At 40.1% G+C, this 21,382-nt stretch overlaps 1 protein-coding gene across 8 annotated transcripts in view; it reads left to right on the top strand.

The window, feature by feature from the left end:
- Positions 1-1,556: 1,556 nt before the first annotated feature.
- Positions 1,557-21,382, top strand: part of parg.L (poly(ADP-ribose) glycohydrolase L homeolog) — a 148,865-nt gene continuing 129,039 nt past the window's right edge. Inside the window, exons 1-3 of one of the 8 annotated variants that reach the window (XM_041568586.1) lie at positions 1,557-1,677; positions 11,676-11,724; positions 12,650-13,375. In XM_041568586.1, coding sequence (XP_041424520.1) covers positions 12,690-13,375 — 686 coding nt within the window. In that variant the 5' untranslated portion in view covers positions 1,557-1,677; positions 11,676-11,724; positions 12,650-12,689. Of the gene's footprint in view, positions 1,678-4,301; positions 4,321-4,374; positions 4,475-5,935; positions 6,109-7,216; positions 7,643-7,674; positions 7,694-11,675; positions 11,743-12,649; positions 13,376-21,382 lie in introns of those variants that run through there. The other 7 variants (XM_041568588.1, XM_041568585.1, XM_041568589.1 and 4 more) reach the window with 7 other exon arrangements.

Below are 21,382 nucleotides of genomic sequence, written 5' to 3'. Positions count from 1 at the left end.
CTTCCCCCCCCCCTTCAGGACAGCACAGGACTACCCCCCCTTCAGGACAGGACTTCCCACCCTTCAGGACAGGACTCCCCCCCCCATCAGAACAGGACAGGACCCCCCCCCCTTCAGGACAGGACTACCCCACCCCCCTTCAGAGCAGGACAGGACTCCCCCCCCCTTTCAGAACAGGACTCCCCCCCTTTCAGAACAGGACAGGGCTTCCCCCCCTTCAGGACACGACTCCCCCCCCTTCAGGACAGGACAGGGCTTCCCCCCCTTCAGAACAGGACAGGACTTCCCCCCCTTCAGGACACGACTCCCCCCCCCCCAGGGCCTTAATAACGCCACTGCATACTACATACTGAACTAGGATACTCACACAGGAGACAGCAGCAGCGCGAGAACAGAGGAGAGGAGTGGGAGGGGCAGAGCCACGATGAAAGACAGGACGGAGGAACGGTCCTAGAGACCGCTGGATGTACCGAAACAGCTTCTGATGCTGTCAGCGATGTTTTTCAGGTGAGCAGCGGCCCACTTGAACAAAATCTACAGCGGCCCTTCGGGCATTTGCCCGAAAAGATAAATTGTCAGTCCGGGCCTGATGGCGCTATATGAATTAAATGATGGTCATTTTGAGGAAACAGTATGGGTTATGCACTTTTAGACAAGCAATAGTCTCAGGTACACTTTTTTGGCAGATTCTGAGGGATCACTAGGTGTGGGTGATGGAAGTGCAACTATATTGTGTTTAGCAACTCAAAACTTGGGATGGCTTAAAGGAGAATTAAAGTTTAACTAAAAAGTAGGCTAGAAATGTTGTACATTATGTTTTGGGCTTCTGTACCAGCCCAAGACAAATATAGCCCTTTAGCAGTAAAGATCTATGCCTCCAAAGATGTCCCAGTAGCTCCCCATATTCTTTTCTGCTGATTCACTGCACATGCTCTGTGCTGCTCTCAGTTACTGAGCTTAGGGACCCACTCCCAGTATGCATAAATAAAAGAATATAAATGTCAAAATATAAGGCTGATTAGTAATTAATACAGATAATTTATACATGACAAACCAGTGCAATTAACATCAGAATTTAATTATCAGCCTTGTAATATCAGCTTATATTACAGGCCAACCTCATTTTCTGCTTGATAATTTACGACAACCCCTAAGCTTAGCTTCTCAACAGCTGCTCAAAGCCCACTAAGCATGTGAGTGCAGACCCTTTCCAAGATGGTGACCCCCTGTGACAAGTTTAAAGTCCTGGATCATTGCTGCTATTAAGAAGCTGAAACTTTAGGCTGGTGCAGTAAGTGCAGTATATAAAATATGGAATTTGTGGCCATATTAATTTTTAGGGTTTAGTTCTCTTTTAAAACATGTTATCACAGTCATGCCACCTGGTGGTAAAAGTGATGCTTGATGACACTGCTTAATAGAAAAGTACTGTAAAAACACAAATGTTGGTATTAACTCATTCCAAAAAAGGTAAACACAGTGCATCTAATTGATTTTTTTTATGATTGAAATGCCATCAATGTACGTATAAGCTTAACATAAACATTCTTCTTTTGTCTTGGAGTTGTCAGGTCAGTAAATACACCTCTAAAAAATTGTGTACCTTTGTAAAAACAGCTACTTTTGCAGAAAATCAGCCACTATAGTTGTGGAGGCAACCATGAACCGCTACACCAGGTAAGAGGATGCACCAGACTCTTTATTCACCTTACAATTACACCAATTGTTTTTTTCCTAAATTCTTCTTTTGTGCCTAAATTGTAAAAATCTGGTTTGTATAAAAAAAATACTGGGACCCTCATATCATATTTATAAAAACTAAAGATTATCGTAACACTATTTTGGACTATACAGACCAATAGGGTTAATCACCAGCTAGTGCACTAGAGCATGCATTACACGTGACCTCAGGCTAGGGCCTTCGCTGAATGGAAGCTTAAAGGAAAATTTTAACCCCCAAACAATGTAGGTCTCTATAAAAAGATATTGCATAAACAGCTCATATGTAAAACCCTGCTTCATGTAAATAAGCCATTTTCATAATAATATACTTTTCTAGTAGTATGTGCCATTGGTTAATCATAAATAGAAAATTGCCATTTTAAAAAATAAGGACAGCCCCCTGGGATCATAACCAACAAACCATACTTGTTAGGTCACATGAGCCAATTAACAGACAGAGTTCTGTCTTTTGCTTCCACACTTCTTCCTGTTACAGTTAGAGTTGTAGTATTTCTAGTCAGGTGATCTCTGAGGCAGCACACAGACCATCATGAAATGGTGGCTCAAGGCAAGAGATGTAAAAGAGCAAGATTTACTTTAATATATATTCCAGTTTGGTAAGATTCTTTAATATGCCACTTAATATGATGTAAACTATCTGTTGCTTAAGTGTTCATTTTGGGGGTATAGTTTGCCTTTAAAGGTGTGGTGTAGTATAACTACAACTCTCACAGGCTACTGTGCAACAAAACAGGAAAAGAATAGGCGCCAGGAGGTTCTTGCAGTCAAACAGAATAAAACTTTTATTTGTCAGAGACAAATGATCCACAGGGTTGTACTTACAAAGCCACAGAGGCCCAGCAGACAATCATGACATGGTTACATGTCCCTCAGAGACAGAACATCGGAACTCCCTGAGGCGATATCGTCGCACCAGGATAGATACACCCTCAGGATCTCAGTATCATGACCTGGATCCCACACGTTGGACCAGGGAACTCACTAGCCCTAATTCCCTATTAGGCTGTGTCCCTATACTACAGGCAGTCTTGCCTGAGGGGAGAGCTACCTCCCTGCTATCCCTCCTAGTTGGAGACGATCTCCAAGTACAGAAAATAAAGTGCTAAATTCCTCAAAAATTCATTGAGGAGGGGGATTTAACAGAGAGAATAAAATATAGTATAGTATTTTTATACTTTATTAGCACCCACCGTGATTATTGACAGTGATAATAGTGTTCTTTTAATTTAACTTAAAAGAAGAGGACCCAAAAAAGTGAAGTTGTGAAATTTGAAAATTTGAAAATAAAAATAAAAAATAAAATAAAAAAGAGTGAAAAAAATGTGAATTATTCAGTGAATTTATAAGTGCAAACGATTTATCTCCAAGTGATAGTGAATGCAGTATCATTCATTTCTTAAACACATTCATTGTGCAATTGGTGAATATTAATGTGATTAGTGAATATTTAGTGTGGGTTAAACTTCCCCTTCGATTTTGCTCGTTTAAAATCCACACTATATAGGTTAGAGGAAAGGAAACGTAAAATACTTTGCCACAATTCCGGTACAACCGGTTGTGCAGCTCACTCACCAAATGTGAGTTAAGGGAGAGCGTCTGATAAGTCCTGTTCGCACTGTTTCCACTTTTTTTCTACTCTCCGGGTTGTTGCAATAGGGATAAAAATAGAGAGGGGCATGTGCAGGGATCACTTTAAAACAGTTTAATAGAATAAAAATACACTCACAAACATGATCGGTAAAACTGCAAAAGGATAGGTAAAAGTCCCACGAAAGTCGCTGTGTCTCCTTGGCGTCCCTCGGAGGATACAGACGTCTCTTTGGATCGGGTACTCCTGCAAATAGTTTGCGTGGTCCTTTTCGCTTACGCGTTTCGCCTGAATGGCTTCTTCCTGAGCGATAACGTCCACATACTTTCTTGCCCCTTTATTTCCTGTGCGCTCTCAACCAAACTTACAACAACTTTATTTACAACTGTTCCAGTGCATTTAAGCACTGTTCTTTATACAACTAGTACATATCGTAGCTTCAAAAATCCTACCCTCATATTTCTACACCCAAAGGGATTCAGTGCACCTATTTACACATTTAAAAATAATTTTAAATAGACATATGTATTCACCGTTTCTACAGCATTTAAAATCCATTTAAAAAAGTTTAAAAAACTTGGAATCAAACATTAGTCTTAGCGATAATTGTCACATTAAATACTTGTCACACTCTAAATAAATTTTTAAATGTGTAAATAGGTGCACTGAATCCCTTTGGGTGTAGAAATATGAGGGTAGGATTTTTGAAGCTACGATATGTACTAGTTGTATAAAGAACAGTGCTTAAATGCACTGGAACAGTTGTAAATAAAGTTGTTGTAAGTTTGGTTGAGAGCGCACAGGAAATAAAGGGGCAAGAAAGTATGTGGACGTTATCGCTCAGGAAGAAGCCATTCAGGCGAAACGCGTAAGCGAAAAGGACCACGCTAACTATTTGCAGGAGTACCCGATCCAAAGAGACGTCTGTATCCTCCGAGGGACGCCAAGGAGACACAGCGACTTTCGTGGGACTTTTACCTATCATGTTTGTGAGTGTATTTTTATTCTATTAAACTGTTTTAAAGTGATCCCTGCACATGCCCCTCTCTATTTTTATCCCTATTGCAACAACCCGGAGAGTAGAAAAAAAGTGGAAACAGTGCGAACAGGACTTATCAGACGCTCTCCCTTAACTCACATTTGGTGAGTGAGCTGCACAACCGGTTGTACCGGAATTGTGGCAAAGTATTTTACGTTTCCTTTCCTCTAACCTATATAGTGTGGATTTTAAACGAGCAAAATCGAAGGGGAAGTTTAACCCACACTAAATATTCACTAATCACATTAATATTCACCAATTGCACAATGAATGTGTTTAAGAAATGAATGATACTGCATTCACTATCACTTGGAGATAAATCGTTTGCACTTATAAATTCACTGAATAATTCACATTTTTTTCACTCTTTTTTATTTTATTTTTTATTTTTATTTTCAAATTTTCAAATTTCACAACTTCACTTTTTTGGGTCCTCTTCTTTTAAGTTAAATTAAAAGAACACTATTATCACTGTCAATAATCACGGTGGGTGCCAATAAAGTATAAAAATACTATACTATATTTTATTCTCTCTGTTAAATCCCCCTCCTCAATGAATTTTTGAGGAATTTAGCACTTTATTTTCTGTACTTGGAGATCGTCTCAAACAGGTGGAGGAGGACCTGCAAGTGCTGAACTGTGGGGAAACCAAAGTTTGTCCTTGGATACAACCTGATATATTTGGATTTTGTCCTCCTAGTTGGAGCCAAACTGCTCTTGCTACTTAACCTGCCTATCTTAGTCTCCTAGAGAGTACTATTACAGGTAGTATCCTATCTCTAACTGGCCTCATTCACAGGGTCCCTGCTCCCTGAATTATCTCTCTAGAAGTACTGGTCCCTCTAGGGCACATGGCTTTACTGGGCCTTGTTGCACCCAGGCTCCCTAAAACGTCCAGCTGGGTCAGCAACCAGAAGCCAAAGAGGACGATCCACCCCCTTCTCTCTCACTATACCAAAGTGTGACAGGGTGTGGGCACAGCGCCTCCTGGCCAATAACTTAGATATACAAATTACATCTAGCTACATGGGCATCTGCCCAGAAACTAGGGAGATCAGGAATTAAAGCCATAGGGATATATTAACCCTATGGAACACTACATTATATAATTTTACCTTGCCCTAGTTGGCACAAAAAAAACTTTTTTTTTAGTCAAATTGGGAGCAGAGGTGCTGGTGGCAGTGGGTGTTGTTGGCAACCAAAAACACGTTTTTGTTGATCGGCACAAGTGAAAATGAAAGTTACAAATGACCACGTGTTACTGGAATAATGTGTAGCTGTGTCATGATCCCATAAATAAATTACATCACTGGGTCCAATAAGGAACAATTGACCATTACTGCTGAATTCTCTGATCGGGAACGCAGGTTTTAGTGGAAGCTGTATGTCTAGCAACCACGAAGAAAAACTTATTTTTTCCTGTACCGTGACAAAAGCAGAAGCGTCAAACAGTTAAAAACAGATCCCCACTCCCTGCTGCACCCACAAGGTGTACTCATTAGGCACTACTGACAAACTCTGTCATTGTTCGTCATTCGCCAAAGGCTTATACGTACCGCGTCATTGCGTTAATTTACGTGATCCCGTGACGTCACAATCTCGCGTAATGAGACTTCTGACTAGATGAGCAGGCCAGCAGGAGCAGAGGAGTTGGATATTTAAATAGCGTATGAACAGCGATCAGCAACAGTGGACAGTGTTAAGAAAATCGGGTCTGTCCCGCGAAAAGCGGGATGCGGTATGTAGGCCTGTCATAGAAGATCTAGCTAGGTTGCCAGATAAATTACTTTGTGTTTGCTATAACCAAGTCAAGTAGTGGGATAAATCTGTCAAGACTGGTCAATTCGTTTGCGCACTCATGGTAACAATTAGATCTCAAAGAAGACTGATGCGGGCTTGTCGGCCATAGAGCATTCATGGCCGGAGATGGAGAACAATATATCTATAATACAGTATTTTATTTAAAGCATATCCCGTTGAATACAGATACAGCTCCCCCAAGGCGATCTATTAATACTGTAAACTAACTGATGCCTCAGTTATGGCGCTTTGGGTCCTCCTGTTTTGTAGCGGCCTCAAGTTTTTATAGAATACTGCCTAGCGTAAGGCACAAAAACAACCAACAGTCATTGCTTGCACTATGGAATGTATTGCTGCTGTTAGGGCTGAACTTTGGTCTGATAGAATGACCCCTCCCACAAAATGTTGTCATGCGACAGCACATTGTCTAGTGGGATGCTGCCATATGCCTGCATGCTGTAATGTAAAATGTGATCAACTGAACACAGATGTTTTCAATAGTGTAGATCACAAAGTAACAGTCTCTCTGTTGAATGGAAATTAAAGGAAAACTATACCCCCAAAATGAATACTTAAGCAACAGATAGTTTATATCAAATTGAATGACATATTAAAGAATCTTACCAAACTGGAATATATATTTACATAAATATTGCCCTTTTACATCTCTTGCCTTGAGCCACCATTTCGTGACTCTATCTGTGCTGCCTCAGAGATCACCTGACCAGAAATACTACAACACTAACTGTAACAGGAAGAAGTGAAGAAGCAAAAGACAGAACTCTGTCTGTTAATTGGCTCATGTGACCTTACATGTGGTTTGTATGTGTGCACAGTGAATCTTACGATCTCAGGGGGTGGCCCTTCTTTTTTAAAATGGCAATTTTCTATTTATGATTACCCAATGGCACATACTACTAAAAAAGTATATTATTATGATAATGGTTCATTTACATGAAGCAGGGTTTTACACATGAGCTGTTTTACTCAGTATCTTTTAATAGAGACCTACATTGTTTGGGGGGTATAGTTTTCCTTTAAATGTTCTGTTCTGATACGTTTGATGGCACATTATGCTGATTCAAGATCAGTTTTCAATATCAGTTAATTTATTTTTAGATGCACGATTACATCCAACCTGTAGAACCAAAACTTACTAGGGGCAGATGTGGTGTAGTTTTTTTTTGGGGGGGGATTATGTCTTGTTTGCTACTACTTTAAAGGTATTGGGAGCCTTTATGACAATTCTTTTAAATTACCACTAGATTCAGTAATGATCCAAACCAAATTTGACTTTATCCCAGCACAACCTATCTCAAGTATAATATAAATGGACAAGTTGGAGAAAAAGATCCACAGTACAGAACTACCTGTGGCAACTAATGTTGCACTGTTAATTCAAAAGTGTCTTGTTTGAAGATCTGGAAGACCTTTATTTGGCACAAAAACTAAGATACAAGAAATTGTGCAGGGTATGTGGTTCTAGCAGGGGCTGCAACTATTTCAACGTACCTGTATTTTTTGTGAGTTTCCCTGATTTAATTAGTACTAAATGTAAAATCATTCATGGTGCCAAATGTTCGATTGTTAGAATGTTAGATTGTAATGACTTGCCTGATACCACAGGCCAGTGCTCCCGTTAGCAGAAAACTGCACTAGGCCCAGGATACTTCTTTAAAAATGTATCTGTAAAAATGTATCTGCTGCAATTTTCTTCCTCTTCTGTCTTCTTTCCTCCAAGCACAAGTGTTCACAGCAAGGGCTGAATTAAATCATTAAAAACATGTCGTAAAATGAGTTTAAAGGACATGTTAACCCCCACAAAAATTTAATCAGCAAACAACATATTTGAAATCTTTAGATAACTGCCACTCTGGTTGTTAAAAGGTTAACAGGCTGCAGCATCCCCTCAATCACATAGAATTCCTTTTCCTCCTCTAACCCACTCTGCCCCTCCCTCAGGAATTTACTTTGGCTGTTGGCTCATGAGCATGCTCAGTTCTTTTCAGATTACTAAACATACCCTCCAGTCTGTGAAGCAATGCAGTCAATGAAGAGATAGCATTGCTGTTTCCCGTTGAAACCCTAGCTGTCTGATCCTATTTTTTTTTCTCCTAACCACCTCTCCTGAGCTCAGCTTAACCATTACAGTGCTCAACCCCAGCAAAACTTTTTATCAAAATATGTTGTGCCTGTGTAAACCTGCATTGCATGAATTTTACAGCATATATGTCCTGTTTGCAGATGTCAGTGTAACTGATGATGTGTTAGAAGGAAAATGGCTGCTGGGTGAAAGCTGCTATTTGTTTTAGGAAAATGTGATGGCGTTTGCAATTGGAGGGGGTATATACAGTACAAATGTGGCTTGAGTGGGGATTATATGCCCATTTTATATACAGTTAAGTCCATAAATCTTTGGACAGAGACGGGTTTTTTCTAATTTTGCTTCTGTACATTACCACAATGAATTTTAAATAAAACAACTCTTACAACTTTCAGCTTTAATTCAGTGGATTGAAGAAAAATGTGAGGAACTAAAGCCGGGTGTGGGCAATTCCTTCTTTATGTCATTGTCAATTAAGCAGATAAAAGCCCTGGAGTTGATTTGAGGGAGGTGCTTGTATGTGGAAGATACATATGGTCCAAGGAGCTCTCCATGCAGGTGAAACAAGCCATCCTTAAGCTGCAAAAACAGAAAAATATTGCTACAATATTAGGACTGGTAAAATCTACAGTTTGGTACACCCTGAGAGAGAAAAAGCACTGGTGAACTGAGCAACGCAAAAAGACCTTAACGTCCATAGTAGACAACAGTGGTGGATGATCGCAGAATCATTTCCATGGCGAAGAGAAACCCCATCACAACAGCCAAACAAGTGAACAACACTCTCCAGGAGGTAGGCATATCGATATCCAAGTCTACCATAAAGAGAAGACTGCATGAAAGTAAATTCAGAGGGTGCACTGCAAGGTGCAGGCCACTCATATATATTCTTGAATGGCCAAGTCAGTCACCTGATCTGAACCCAATTGAGCATGCATTTCACATGTTGAAGACTAAACTTTGGACAGAAAGGCCCACAAACAAACAGCAACTGAAAGCCGCTGCAGTAAAGGCCTGGCAGTGGAGGAAACCCACAATATGGTGATATCCACGAGTTCAAGACTTCAGACTGTCATTGCCTTCTCGCCAAAATTCAGATGGGAGGTCTGGGTAGAACAAGTAGCACAGCTTGTCTGGTCAGAGGATCCATCTACGTATACACTACTCTCACAAATAGCAGATGCTACAGCCTACATATGCTTTGCGTCTTTGGACGCGACAAAACTGGTCGCCAAGGCATCCGTACAATCTTAGCTGCTAGATGATTCCAATGGCTAAAGACATGGTCAGCGGATCTGACATCCAAGAGGTCACTAGTTAGTCTTTCCTTCCAATCAAAACAACTCTTAGGGGCCGAGCTAGACAAGATAATATCCCAGGCCACTGGCGGCAAAAGTACCTTACTTCCTCAGGCCAGGGCTAACCTGCCTTTAAGCAAAGACCCTTTCGTCCCATTTTGCCAAGCACAGAGGACGAAACCACAAACAGACAAAACTAACTCTAAAACTAGTTGTCCGGAGCCCCATCGGTTGCCATTCCCGCCAGGCTCAGGGCAAGAAAACCAGTATCTGCCAAGGTCTACCATAGAGTGTGAAGACATTCATCGGTTGGTGTGAGGCAAAACCCATGGAACCTCAGAATGCAAAAGAGAAAGAAATACTGTCATTCCTTCAGGAGGGTCTCAACCATGGTCTAGCCTTAAGTTCCCTAAAGGTACAAGTATCAGCGCTGTCTTTCCTTTACCAGAAAAAACTAGCCCTGCGGAGTATTGTGAGAACGTTTCTACAAGGGGCAATAAAGTTAGTCCCACCATATAGATACCTGATTTCCCCCTGGGATCTCAATTTGGTACTCTCCCTATGAACCAATAGAGACTAGTCTTTTACCCACACTCACGGAAAAGGTGGTTCTTTAGGCAATCACATCGGCACGTAGAGTCTCCGAACTAGCCGCACTATCCTGCAAGGCTCCTTTCATCATCATTCACAAGGATAAGGTGGCATTGAGACCAACACCAGACTTCCTACTTAAGGTGTTGTCAGAATTCCACCTCAACCAAGTTATTGTTGTGTCCTGCGGAAAGTAGACTAAATAAGCTAGATGTGGTTTCGAGCTATCAAGACTTACTTCGAGGTTATGGATGGTATACGGAAGACGGAAGTTCTTTTTGTGATCCCAAGTGGTCCAAGAATAGGAACCAAGGAGTCCAAGACAGCCATAGTAAAGTGGATGTGATCCACCATTATCAGAGTCTATGCAGTGAAGGGAAGAAAATCTCCACCCAAAGGAGAAGGAAACCATTTTGCAAAAAAACCCGTACCCCCCACCCCACGTAGACTAAAACCCCCCCGGGGAAATGCCCCATACTCACCACTCGTCGCAGATTCTTCCAGCGGAGTTCCACGCATCTATCTTCTGTGTCCTCTGTAAGCTGACTGGGAGATCAGCAATTACCGTGGAATTCTGTGCATGCACAGTTGTCGCAAAACTGCGCAGAAATACAGATCTCCCAGTCAGCTTGCAGAAGATGCTGAAGATGGATGCATGGAACTCCGCTGAAGAATCTGCAACGAGGTGTAAATATGGAGTGTGGGGCTTTTCCCCGGGGGGTAGTTAGCCTGGAGGGAGGGGGGTCTACGTGGGGTGGAGGGGTAAGGGTTTTTTTGCAAATGGGTTTCCTTCTCCTTTAAGGTATGAGCACATTCCACAAGATCACTCAGTATGTCCTGGGTAATTAGAACAGGCATCGGCTGCACAAGTCTGCAGAGCGGATACCTGGGTTTCCATACATACCTTCACACACTTCTACAGGCTTCACACACAGACCTCAGCCGAAGCCAGCTTCGGGAAGAAGGTGTTACAGACATTAACTGAGCACCTAATAGGAGTTACAGTGTCCCACCCTCAGGGGGTGCTTTGGGACATCTCCATGGTGCCTGTGTCCCCCAATTAGGCAAGAGAGAGAGGGATTTTTGTACTCACCGTTAAATCTTTTTCTCTTGACCTATATTTGTGACACAGGCCTTCTCTCCCTGATTATACACTGAAGTTAAGACAACCTAGGGTTGCACATTAGATTACATTAGATTAAAATTCATTGTGGTAATGTACAGAACCAAAATTAGAAATTAAATCTGTACATGGTAGGAAAATGTGCGCTTTACTATGTTTTTTAAAGTAAAGGGCAGCCAATATATTTTGGAGGTACACCCAAAATTCTGGGATTTAATGCTCTGTTTATGATTGCATTACTTATTTGAAGAAAAAATGTAACCATGAACATATAGCACAATATATTAATAAATACTACATTATTAAAATAGATGTTGACATTGTTATACTTGCAAGATGCACTATATTGTAATTGACATAGTAATGTTTTTGTACCCTTTATTTTACAGTTTCTAAACAGCGGAAACTCCACTCTTGGTTGAAACAAAAAGGCAGAAGGTTAGAAAATTATAAAGGGTATTTGTTTTTATAGTTCATTAATTAATACTTGTTTTTGACAGTAAACAATGATGAATCACCTCCAAAACGTATATTGAAGACAAACATGCTTTGTTTTTTAAGCATGGTGTGTTGCGATCATTACATATTCTGTATCTTTTAACCATTTGTTCTTATTTAGTTTAGTGTGTTGAGGCAAATTAGATTAATCAAATTCGTTTTTTATATAACTAAAAACTGGGAAACAGTTGTGGTGACTGAGAACATAAAAAGGCTGTTTCAAAAATTCCACTGTATTCAACAAAGGGCATTTTTAATTGTCTAGGGCATTTATTTTGCTAATATCACATTTGTGGGTTATCTTACTATTTGCAGTTTTTGGAATACATCAATCAGCTCAGTGTCTTTGAAGGGGTAAAAAGCTTTTGATTCATAAAAAATGTAAAGGTACTATTAATTTGGGGGTGTCTATGTGCCATGTATTTCAGGTACTCCTTTTCAATGATTTCTATTTCTGTCATAGAGCATGTTCGGGATAAACCCTGCACAGTGCCAATTTACTAATCACTAATATGGCACTTGCACATGTGGATATTTCAGTACAGGGGCAACATGGACCTATTGAGGTGTAGCAAGATACTTTTTCATGTTGACCCCCCCCCCCCTTATAAGACAGTGCCAGTTTTTTACTGGGACTGTAGAATGGAGAGTTAAAGTGGGAAATTGGTTGGACTGTAATTTTCTTTATTTTTTAATCCTCAAAAGCATCGTTTTTTAAGAAATCCGTTCCCCATTTATGAAAACTATTGTTATTATTATAAACACGTTTATAAAATGTATGAACATTCTACAGCACTGTACAATAGACCAAATATGCTTTGTTGTCCCTTTTTCTTACGCCGCATGATTTTATATATTTAAACAGTCATCCATATAAGGAAAACCCTCCACGCGCAGCTGCCAGTATGAGTTCAGAAGGAATTGACTGTGACAGGAAGGAGAGCTGTAGTTCCCTGCAAAAATCGTGGACAAATGAACTGGTAGACCCACCCTTGAGTAAACAACAACTTGCCTTAAACTGCAAAGAACATACAGAGGATCAGATCTTAAACAACAGCAAAGACATTGACAATAAATCTTATTCTTTGCTTGAGGATAATAACCTTAGGAGAAACATGGAGGCAACCGTGGAAGCTTCTTTGAATGATGGCCAGAGTAACGACGAAGTGTTGGACTGTGTACCAGAGAGCCCTCTCTCAGATGCAGGATCTTCCAGTCTCCAAGATGCAGAACAGTATGAGTATATGGGAATAAAAATGCTGGTAGAAAGAGAAAGTGAGTCTGAATCGTCTATGGAGATAGATAAGAAAACCAGCCAGGGCTCTGAAGATGATCAAGTTCCTGAGGAAGAACAGGATAAGAGCTTTAAACCTGAAGGCACTGATTGCTATGACACGAAAATGATAGGGGAAAGTTTTGTATCTGATGCAAATAATATGGGCTGCTACCCCGTAGAAGGAATAGATAACCATGATTTAAATGCTGGAGCAGTCACTCCTGGATCGAGCACAACAAAGCACAGTGTTAAGAAGAGGCTGGCCAAAATCACTGACCATTTTTTAGCAGTTACTCCTATAGCTGACAAGAAAAGGTAACTTTATGTTAACTTTCATTTTGTGCATATATGTATATAATCGTGCGTGTGTTATGTATTATCCAGTCAGGTATTTTACAGGCAGGTTGTGTTGTTCCATAAACATTGCATAGTGATTAATTGCTCATTCATAGGGGCAAATTCACGAAGCGCCGAATGCTAGCGTTATTTCGCTAGCGTTTGGCATTTTCGCTACTGCGCAAATTCACTAACGAACGCTGGCGTAGTTTCGCTAGTGTTAATTCGCACCCTTACGCCAGTCGAATTTTCGCTAGCGACGAAACTACGCAAATTCACTAACTTGCGCAGTGTACTGAACGCTACCTTTTACGCTAGACTTCCTTCGCCACCTCAGACCTGGCGAAGCGCAATAGAGTAGATAGGGATTGTTTCCAAAAAAGTCAAAAAATTTTCTAAGTCCCAAAAAACGCTGGCGTGTTTTGTACATGATGGGTGATAGGCTGAAAAAGATCGAAATTTTTTTTGGGGCTCCCCTCCTTCCCCCCCTACATTTCCTGACTCATGGCAACTTACCTAGACAGTGGGCACATGTGTAGGGCAAAATAAAATTTTTATTTGCAGATTTGAAGGTTTTCTTGGCATTTGTAGTGCAGATATGTATTCCTCCATTGAAATTTCAATTTCGCGCCGTATGCAAATTAGCCTTCGCTAGCGTAACTTCGCTTTACATAGCGAATCAACGATAGCGCAACTTCGCAAACTTACGCTACCCCTGTGCGCATCTTCGGATTTTTGAATTTGCGGAGCGCTGGCGAAAATTCGCCTGGCGAAGTGCGGCGAAGTTGCGCCTGGCGCAACTTCGACTCTTAGTGAATTTGCCCCATAATGTCATGCGGCAAAAAATGCTTCAGATCAGGTTGAAATAGAAACAATCAAAATGTTAGATTTTGGGTGTTATCAATTTCTTCAATAATGATGATAGTATTGCTGCATAGAAATGGGAAACCTTAGATTTATTGTCTATCTTAGGTCAGGGCTGTCTAACTGGAATACTACAGAGCAGATGCTGCTCTCTGATTATTATAGCCCCCAGTCTGTCCAGGGGGAAAAAATACTTCCTTTTATAATCCCATACATTATTATAAACCCCAAATATGTAGGGTATTGAATAATCTTAGAAGCCATTGCCTTAGCGTGTCATTGTTGAAGAACTAGAACTATGTACACATAAATCATATAAATACATCTGCAGATTTAAACATACATGTGTGTATAACTATTTAGTCTTGTGCCAGTGTTCTAATAAATAGATTTTACATCAATATATTGTAAATTGCAATTTTTAAATAAATATAGGATAAAATCAGATCTTAAATATATTTAAGAAAACTGTTAGGTGAAACAGTGGGGTATTCAATCCCTCAAATTCCAGTATAATGAACATTAACTTTAAAAGCATAAATTTACTTTACTATCTTGAAGAACCCGCCAAAAGTTGCAGTTAGTTACAGCACAGCATATCACATATGTTAATGTCACATATAGAATAGATCGATAACAATATCTTATGCTGCCTGAAATAGCAATTTACATGACTGTGATGTTGAATAGTTTCTAAATCAGCATTTTTCCTCTGGCCTTTCATGCAAATAAACAGATGTTAGGAGTTGTTATAAAACGTTATCGCATTAATGTATTTTCTTTATTTTGGGTCTTAGCTTGGAGAAATTATGTGATGTTTATTGCCATTTTGTGTCTCCTTTGGGCAAAGGCCAATAAATAAGAAATTCCTCTTATGAATATCAAGTTGGGCATACATGGGTTGACAACATACATTATACAACTGTTGGATACCCTACAAGGGGTCATAAACATGCTACTGCCCAAGCAATCGGAAGAGCAGAAAGTGGGGATTAGTCCCAAGCTATTAAGGAGAACTAAAGAGGTAGGCTAGAAATACACAGAATAGAAATGTCAATATAAGACTGATTAGTAATTAATACAGATAATTACTACACGGCAGCTTAGAAACCAGTGCAACTAGCATCAGAATTTAATAGTCAGCCCTGTAGCAAAAGCTTATATTACAGGCCAACTTCATTTGCTGCTTGATAATCTGCAACAACCTCTAAGCTTGCTTCTCAACAGCTGCTCAGAGCTTACTGAGCATGTGAGTGTCGCAGACACTTTCCAAGATGGTGACCCCCTGTGACAGGTTTAAAGTCCTGGATCATTGCTGCTATTGAGAAGCTGAAACTTTAGGCTGGTGCAATTAATTCAGTGTATACAATATGGCATTTTTAGCCATATTATTTTTACGGTTTAGTTCTCTTTTAAGAAGCTTTTTGGCATAGTACAAAAACTAGGTCCGCTACTCCTGGCTGAGCCTCCGGGCCCCTTACAATATATTTATATGTATCATTATATGTTATCATATCTCCCCTTTTCTCCACTGTAAAGAATTCCACCTTTTCCATTACTGAGATTTTCCATAACATTAACCAGCTTAGTTGCCCTTGCTTGGATTGATATTCAGTAATTCTGTTTGAGGTCAAAACTTTCCTCCTGTGAATCTATACCCCTTTTAGTACAGCTCAAACCCTTCTTTTGCATGCCATTGCATTTATCAACATTGTCACTTAGCTGCCCAGTTTGCCTGTTTGTCCAGATCCTGCTGCAAGGATGGCACATCCTAAATGGAATTAATGGGCTGCAATTGTAATAATATAAAAATGTGTTTATTGAATGGTCATCAGCAAACCCCCATACATCCATTACAATGCCCAGTCCCAAGCTGGACCCTGCAGCACCTCACTAATAACCCTAGTCTTTACAAAATCCTTTAGCCAGTTTCCTATCCATGTGAATTAAATGAATTAGTTAAAGGAGTTGCTTACCTTTAAATTAACTTTTAGTATCTAGAGTGATAGTCTGATACAATTTGCAGTTGGTATGCCTTTTTTGTTCGTGTTTTTTTAAGTTCTAGTTTAGAGTTTTTATTCAGCAGCGCTCCAGATTGCAATTTCAGCAATCCGGTAGCTAGGATCCAAATTACTCTAGCAACCATGCATTGATTTAATTAAGAGCCTGGCATATGTATAGGAGAGGGTCTGAAAGTTGCTTAGAATTAGCCATTCTATAACATATTAAATATTAATATAAAGGTAAGTCACCCCTTTAAGTGAGAAGTGAAATTAATACAGCGTGTGTGTACTGTAAACAAACTTAATACCTCCCAAATAGCATGTTACATTGTAGACAGGTGAGAGGCAAATAATTCAGAAATCATAAAAAATGGATTTGCAGAATATTATTGTTTACATAGTTCTAAAAATGAATTCAAGAACCATGTGTTTAGCAACCTAAACACAGGAGACAAAAAACACCCCACCCATGCCTCTTTAACAGTACACAGCTAGTAGACTCAATGTTACTACTCAAGCAGTTTAAAAAGTTAAAACTGCTCAAGGACTTATTTTGAATTCCAAAATCTGCTTTCATGTGCAGCAACATCTGCAGTTTTCTTTTTGTATAAATAATCTTTCTGGCAAGTAGGCTTTTTGTTTTCTTTCGGGGATTAATTATTTTATGGGCCCCATCCAATGCTAAACCAAGAGACAGTTTGCTTAGTTGAAAAGCCACACCTTAAAATGGAAATGAAAGTGAAAGTTAGGCAGCAGAGAGTAACCAGACTGTAACACAATTGCAGAAGTGGAAAGGTTTGCTCCGGGGTTTTGCTACTGCTGTTTTTATATATTAATAACTTGGCTATATCTGCCACAGTGCCTCTTTAACTGCTCGGACTGAATTGCTGTGTGTGTGTGTGTGTGTGTGTGTGTGTGTGTGTGTGTGTGTGTGTGTGTGTGTATATATATGTGTGTGTATATATATGTGTGTGTATGTATGTATGTATATATATATATATATATATATATATATATATATATATATATATATGCATGCTTTTTACAGATATTTCATACTGAACTCTGAAGTGATAGAAGTATGATTGCTAAAATTAAAGTTACCATTTAAATGTTGCCTTTAAAAATTAATATTTTAGCAGACACTTGAATGTTATGTTATTTTTCATATGGATTGCAAATACTGTTGCCTTGAATGTTAACCTTAGTGACACAAACACATTATATCCTTGCCAGATGTTAAGGTACTTTTTGCCCAGTGGATTAGTGGTCATTGCTGCATTGGAAGTTAAAAGCAGAATTGGCAAGAGGCCTCTGGCATTGTGGAGCTGCAAATGCTCCTTCACAAACTTGTAAGTAACTAGTCAAAAAATGATTATTTGCCATGCCTGATTTGTAGAATGCAGTATAGTTGCTATAAAATATCAGACAGGTTAATGGGTCAGTAAACAAAATTTCTTTAAATTCATTATAACACTTTTGTAATAATTATTTATTGGCTTCAGAAGCCTTAAAGGGGTGGTTCAATTTTAAGTTATAGAATGGCTAATTCTTGGCAACTTTTCATTTTTTCTTTTTTATAGTTTTTTTAATTATTTGCCTTATTCAACTGACTCTTTCCAACTTTCAAATGTGGGTCACTGGCCCCATTTAAAATGCTCTGTAAGGCTACAAATGTATTGTTACTACTACTTTTTATTAGTTATGTTTCTATTCAGGTTTTCTCCTATTCAGATTCCAGTCTCTTTTTCCAATCATTGCATGGTTGTAGGGTAATGTGAACCCTAGCAACCAGATTGCTAAAACTGCAAACTGCTAAATAACTCAAAAAACACAAATAATAAAAAAAGAAAACCAATTGCAAATAGTCTCCGAATATCACCTACTACAGGTATATCATACTAAAAGTTGATTTTAAGGTGAACAACCCCTTTAAAGGCCCATTGCATGAGAGACTTTGTGGTTTTTGCAATATTTTTTCAGTGAGAAGTGCAGTTATCAGCTGTTTATCTCTATTGTAACCTATTTAATTTGACTTCTATGCCACTGTCTAATAGGTAGCATGTACACCAACAACACTATATATGAATGTATAAAAAATTTTTTTTTTAAAGGTAGAATTTATTGTTTTAACTACATAAAACAAACAATCCAAAACACAAAAATTATATATATATTTCAGTTGTGATTGGTTATTATAGCTTCAATTTATGTTGGTGCAGATACAGCATCATGCCTATAGTTGTTAACAGCAGTTATTAGTGCCTATATGGAAATGAGGATATAAAGCTAAGAGATGTAGGTCATGTGTGTTCCAGGGAGTCTGGATCGCCCCAGGTCCCCCACTCTTTGTCGACTTTGTCTGGTGCCCCTCTTGTTGTCAATTTAATTAATGGAAGAGCTCCTTCTATCAGTTGTCTCCAGAAGGGTATGGTAGGAGGGGTATTCCCCATCCAGTGCATAATGACAGGTTTTTTTTTGCATAGAGCATAAGGGAGCATAACAGAGTTCTGGCCACGTTGGTTGGTATTTGATCATTAATCACTCCCAGTAGGCAAACCACAGGGTCGACTATCTGTGGTGTGCCCAGTTCGGTGGCTAGGGTCTCCATTACCTTGGTCCAGAATAACTGTACCGGGGGGCAGAACCAGATCATATGGATAAAACTGGCACCTGGAAGTTTACATCGGGGGCACAGATCGTCTTGTCTTTTTTTCAGTTTAAGAGGGGTTATGTATACTTGGTGGAGAAACTTATATTGTATCAGTCTGTCCCTTATCGAGATTAGGAAGCTGTAGGCCGTTTCTATTGCCTCTTCCCACTGCTCTTGGTTAAGGTCAGGAATGGCCTGTGTCCATAGGAAGTTGGCTCTATCAAAGGGGGGTTTGTCCGTTACCATGATGTTCTGGTATATTTTAGACAGTAGTTTGTTGGGGGAGGGGTGATAGTATTCTCTATATTGACCATGGACATTGTTGGGGTAAGTGTGTGGAACTGTGCCTGAAAGGCGTGTCTGAGCTGGAAGTACCTATAGAGTTGGAAACTGCTCATTTGGAACTAGATCGGACAGCTTTTTTAGGCCTAGGCGTGTCCAGTACCCGAAATCAGGCAGGTCATGTAGGTGAGGGAGTAGTGACTTGCCCCACGGGAAGGTTGGGCGACAGGTGTGGTACCGGGTGGCCCAGAAGTTTTAGCACCATTATTTCCCAAAGTTCTGGACTGTGGTTAGAAGGGCGGAAAGAGAGTCTTCTGAGTCACCTAAGTATATCATCTGCAAAGAGGGACACCTTTTTGGTAATATTGGCGTATGAGAACCCTTGTATGGTTGGACAGTCAAGTTTCAGAATGGCTAGGGGTTCGCAAAGAGGACGAGGGATAGGGGGCAGCCATGTCTAGTTCCCCTTTCAATCTGGAAAGGTTCAGATATAACATTGTTCACTCTAATTTTGGCTTTTTAAGACTTGTAGAGCAGTTTAACCCGACTTATAAATCTATTTCCGAGACCAAATTTGTGGCGTACTATGAGTCAAAGGCTTTTTCTGAGTCAAGGGAGACTACTGCTCTAGTGTTGGTGTGGGATATTTGGAGGTTTGTAAAGAGATGTCGGAGGTTAAAGTCCGTTGCCCTCCCTGGCATAAAACCTGATTGGTCTGGGTGTATCAGATCTGTGATGGCACATGTGAGCCATGTGGCTAGTATTTTCACTAGTATTTTAGCTTCAGTGTTAATGAGAGATATTGGTCGATATGAACTATTATGAGGGCTTCTAGAAATGATGGCAGGGAACCGCAGTCCCAAGCAGCCTGGAAAGTTTCGAGGAGGTGGGGAGAGACCAACTCATCTAGGGACTTGTACCAATCTGGGGGGAGCCCATCTAATCCTGGGGTTTTGTTGGAGGGTAAGGTTTGTATTGCCGACCTCACTTCTTAAATGGTTATGGGTGCATCAAGCCATGCACTCTCCGCAGGAGATAGTTTAGGTACGGCTATGGAATCATAAGAATTGAGTTAGCTGTGGTATGGTACAAGTGGTGGAGGAGCTATATAGAGATTTGTAGTATTTGGTGAATGCTTCAGGTATCAATTGCATGGTCAGACTTCTTAGTATGGCTGTGGAGACCTGTTGTTGTTTGGCCAGTATAGTAAGTATTCTACTATTTTTGTCTCCTTGATCAAAGATTCGCTGTGAATTAAAAAGTAAGCCTTTTTTGTGGTAGAAGTGTTTTCCCTAGCTAAGGCTGCTCCAGCCTGACGCACCTTCTCGTAGGTATCTATGGATGGGGCATTGAAGCTATTTGGTCTCTAGCAGTCTTGGCTTTTTCAACTCCTTCTTTGGCAGCTTTCCTAGTTTGGCCAATGAATGTGATAAGAGAGCCCCGGGTGGCGGCCTTAGAGGCTTCCCACACCATGTTTTGTGAAGTAGACCCTGAGTTTAATATTCTTGGTTTTTTTTTTTTTTTTTTAAATGTAATTCGGCTATGTCTGGGTTCCTAAGACAGAGGGCTTAGGCGCCACAGCTTGTTTGGAGGTCAGGGGAGCCACTGAAGTATCAGTTGTAGGGGAGAATGATTGGATAGGAACTGTGGTAGATAGATTTGTTGCACCAGTGGGAGAACCTCAGGTGTTGACAGGGCTAGGTCTATCCAGGAGAATGTTTTGTGTGGTAGAGAGTGACAAGAGTAGGCCTTGGTGTCAGGGTGCTTCCATCGCCACACATCAGAGAGGCCTAGAGCGTTTGCCCAGTGTGTTAGGTGCGTGGGCCCCTAGTGGTGGAGTGCAGCCTATCCTTTGACAGGTCCATAACTTGGTTCATATCCCTCATTATGCAGGTTGGTGCAGGAGGCAGGTCGGCAAGTTTCTTCCCTATGAGTTCTAATAGGGCAATATTAAGTGGGGGTGGAGCGTACACATTCACCATTGTCAAAGGTTTATTTGCAATAAGGCAAGCCATTATTATATATCTGCCATACTGGTCCGTTATTGGTTTGATTAATTCAAATAGGAGATTTTTTCTTATAAGGATAGACACTCCTATGGAGTTAGTAGAAAATGAGGCGTGGAAGGCCCACCCACCCATGGTTTTTTGATGGCAAGAAGTTTTTGACCACAAGGCTGTGTTT

The sequence above is a fragment of the Xenopus laevis genome, chromosome 7L, assembly GCF_017654675.1.
Source record: "Xenopus laevis strain J_2021 chromosome 7L, Xenopus_laevis_v10.1, whole genome shotgun sequence".
In the NCBI taxonomy this organism is placed as follows: domain Eukaryota; kingdom Metazoa; phylum Chordata; class Amphibia; order Anura; family Pipidae; genus Xenopus; species Xenopus laevis.
This window is presented reverse-complemented; position numbering and strand designations above follow the sequence as displayed.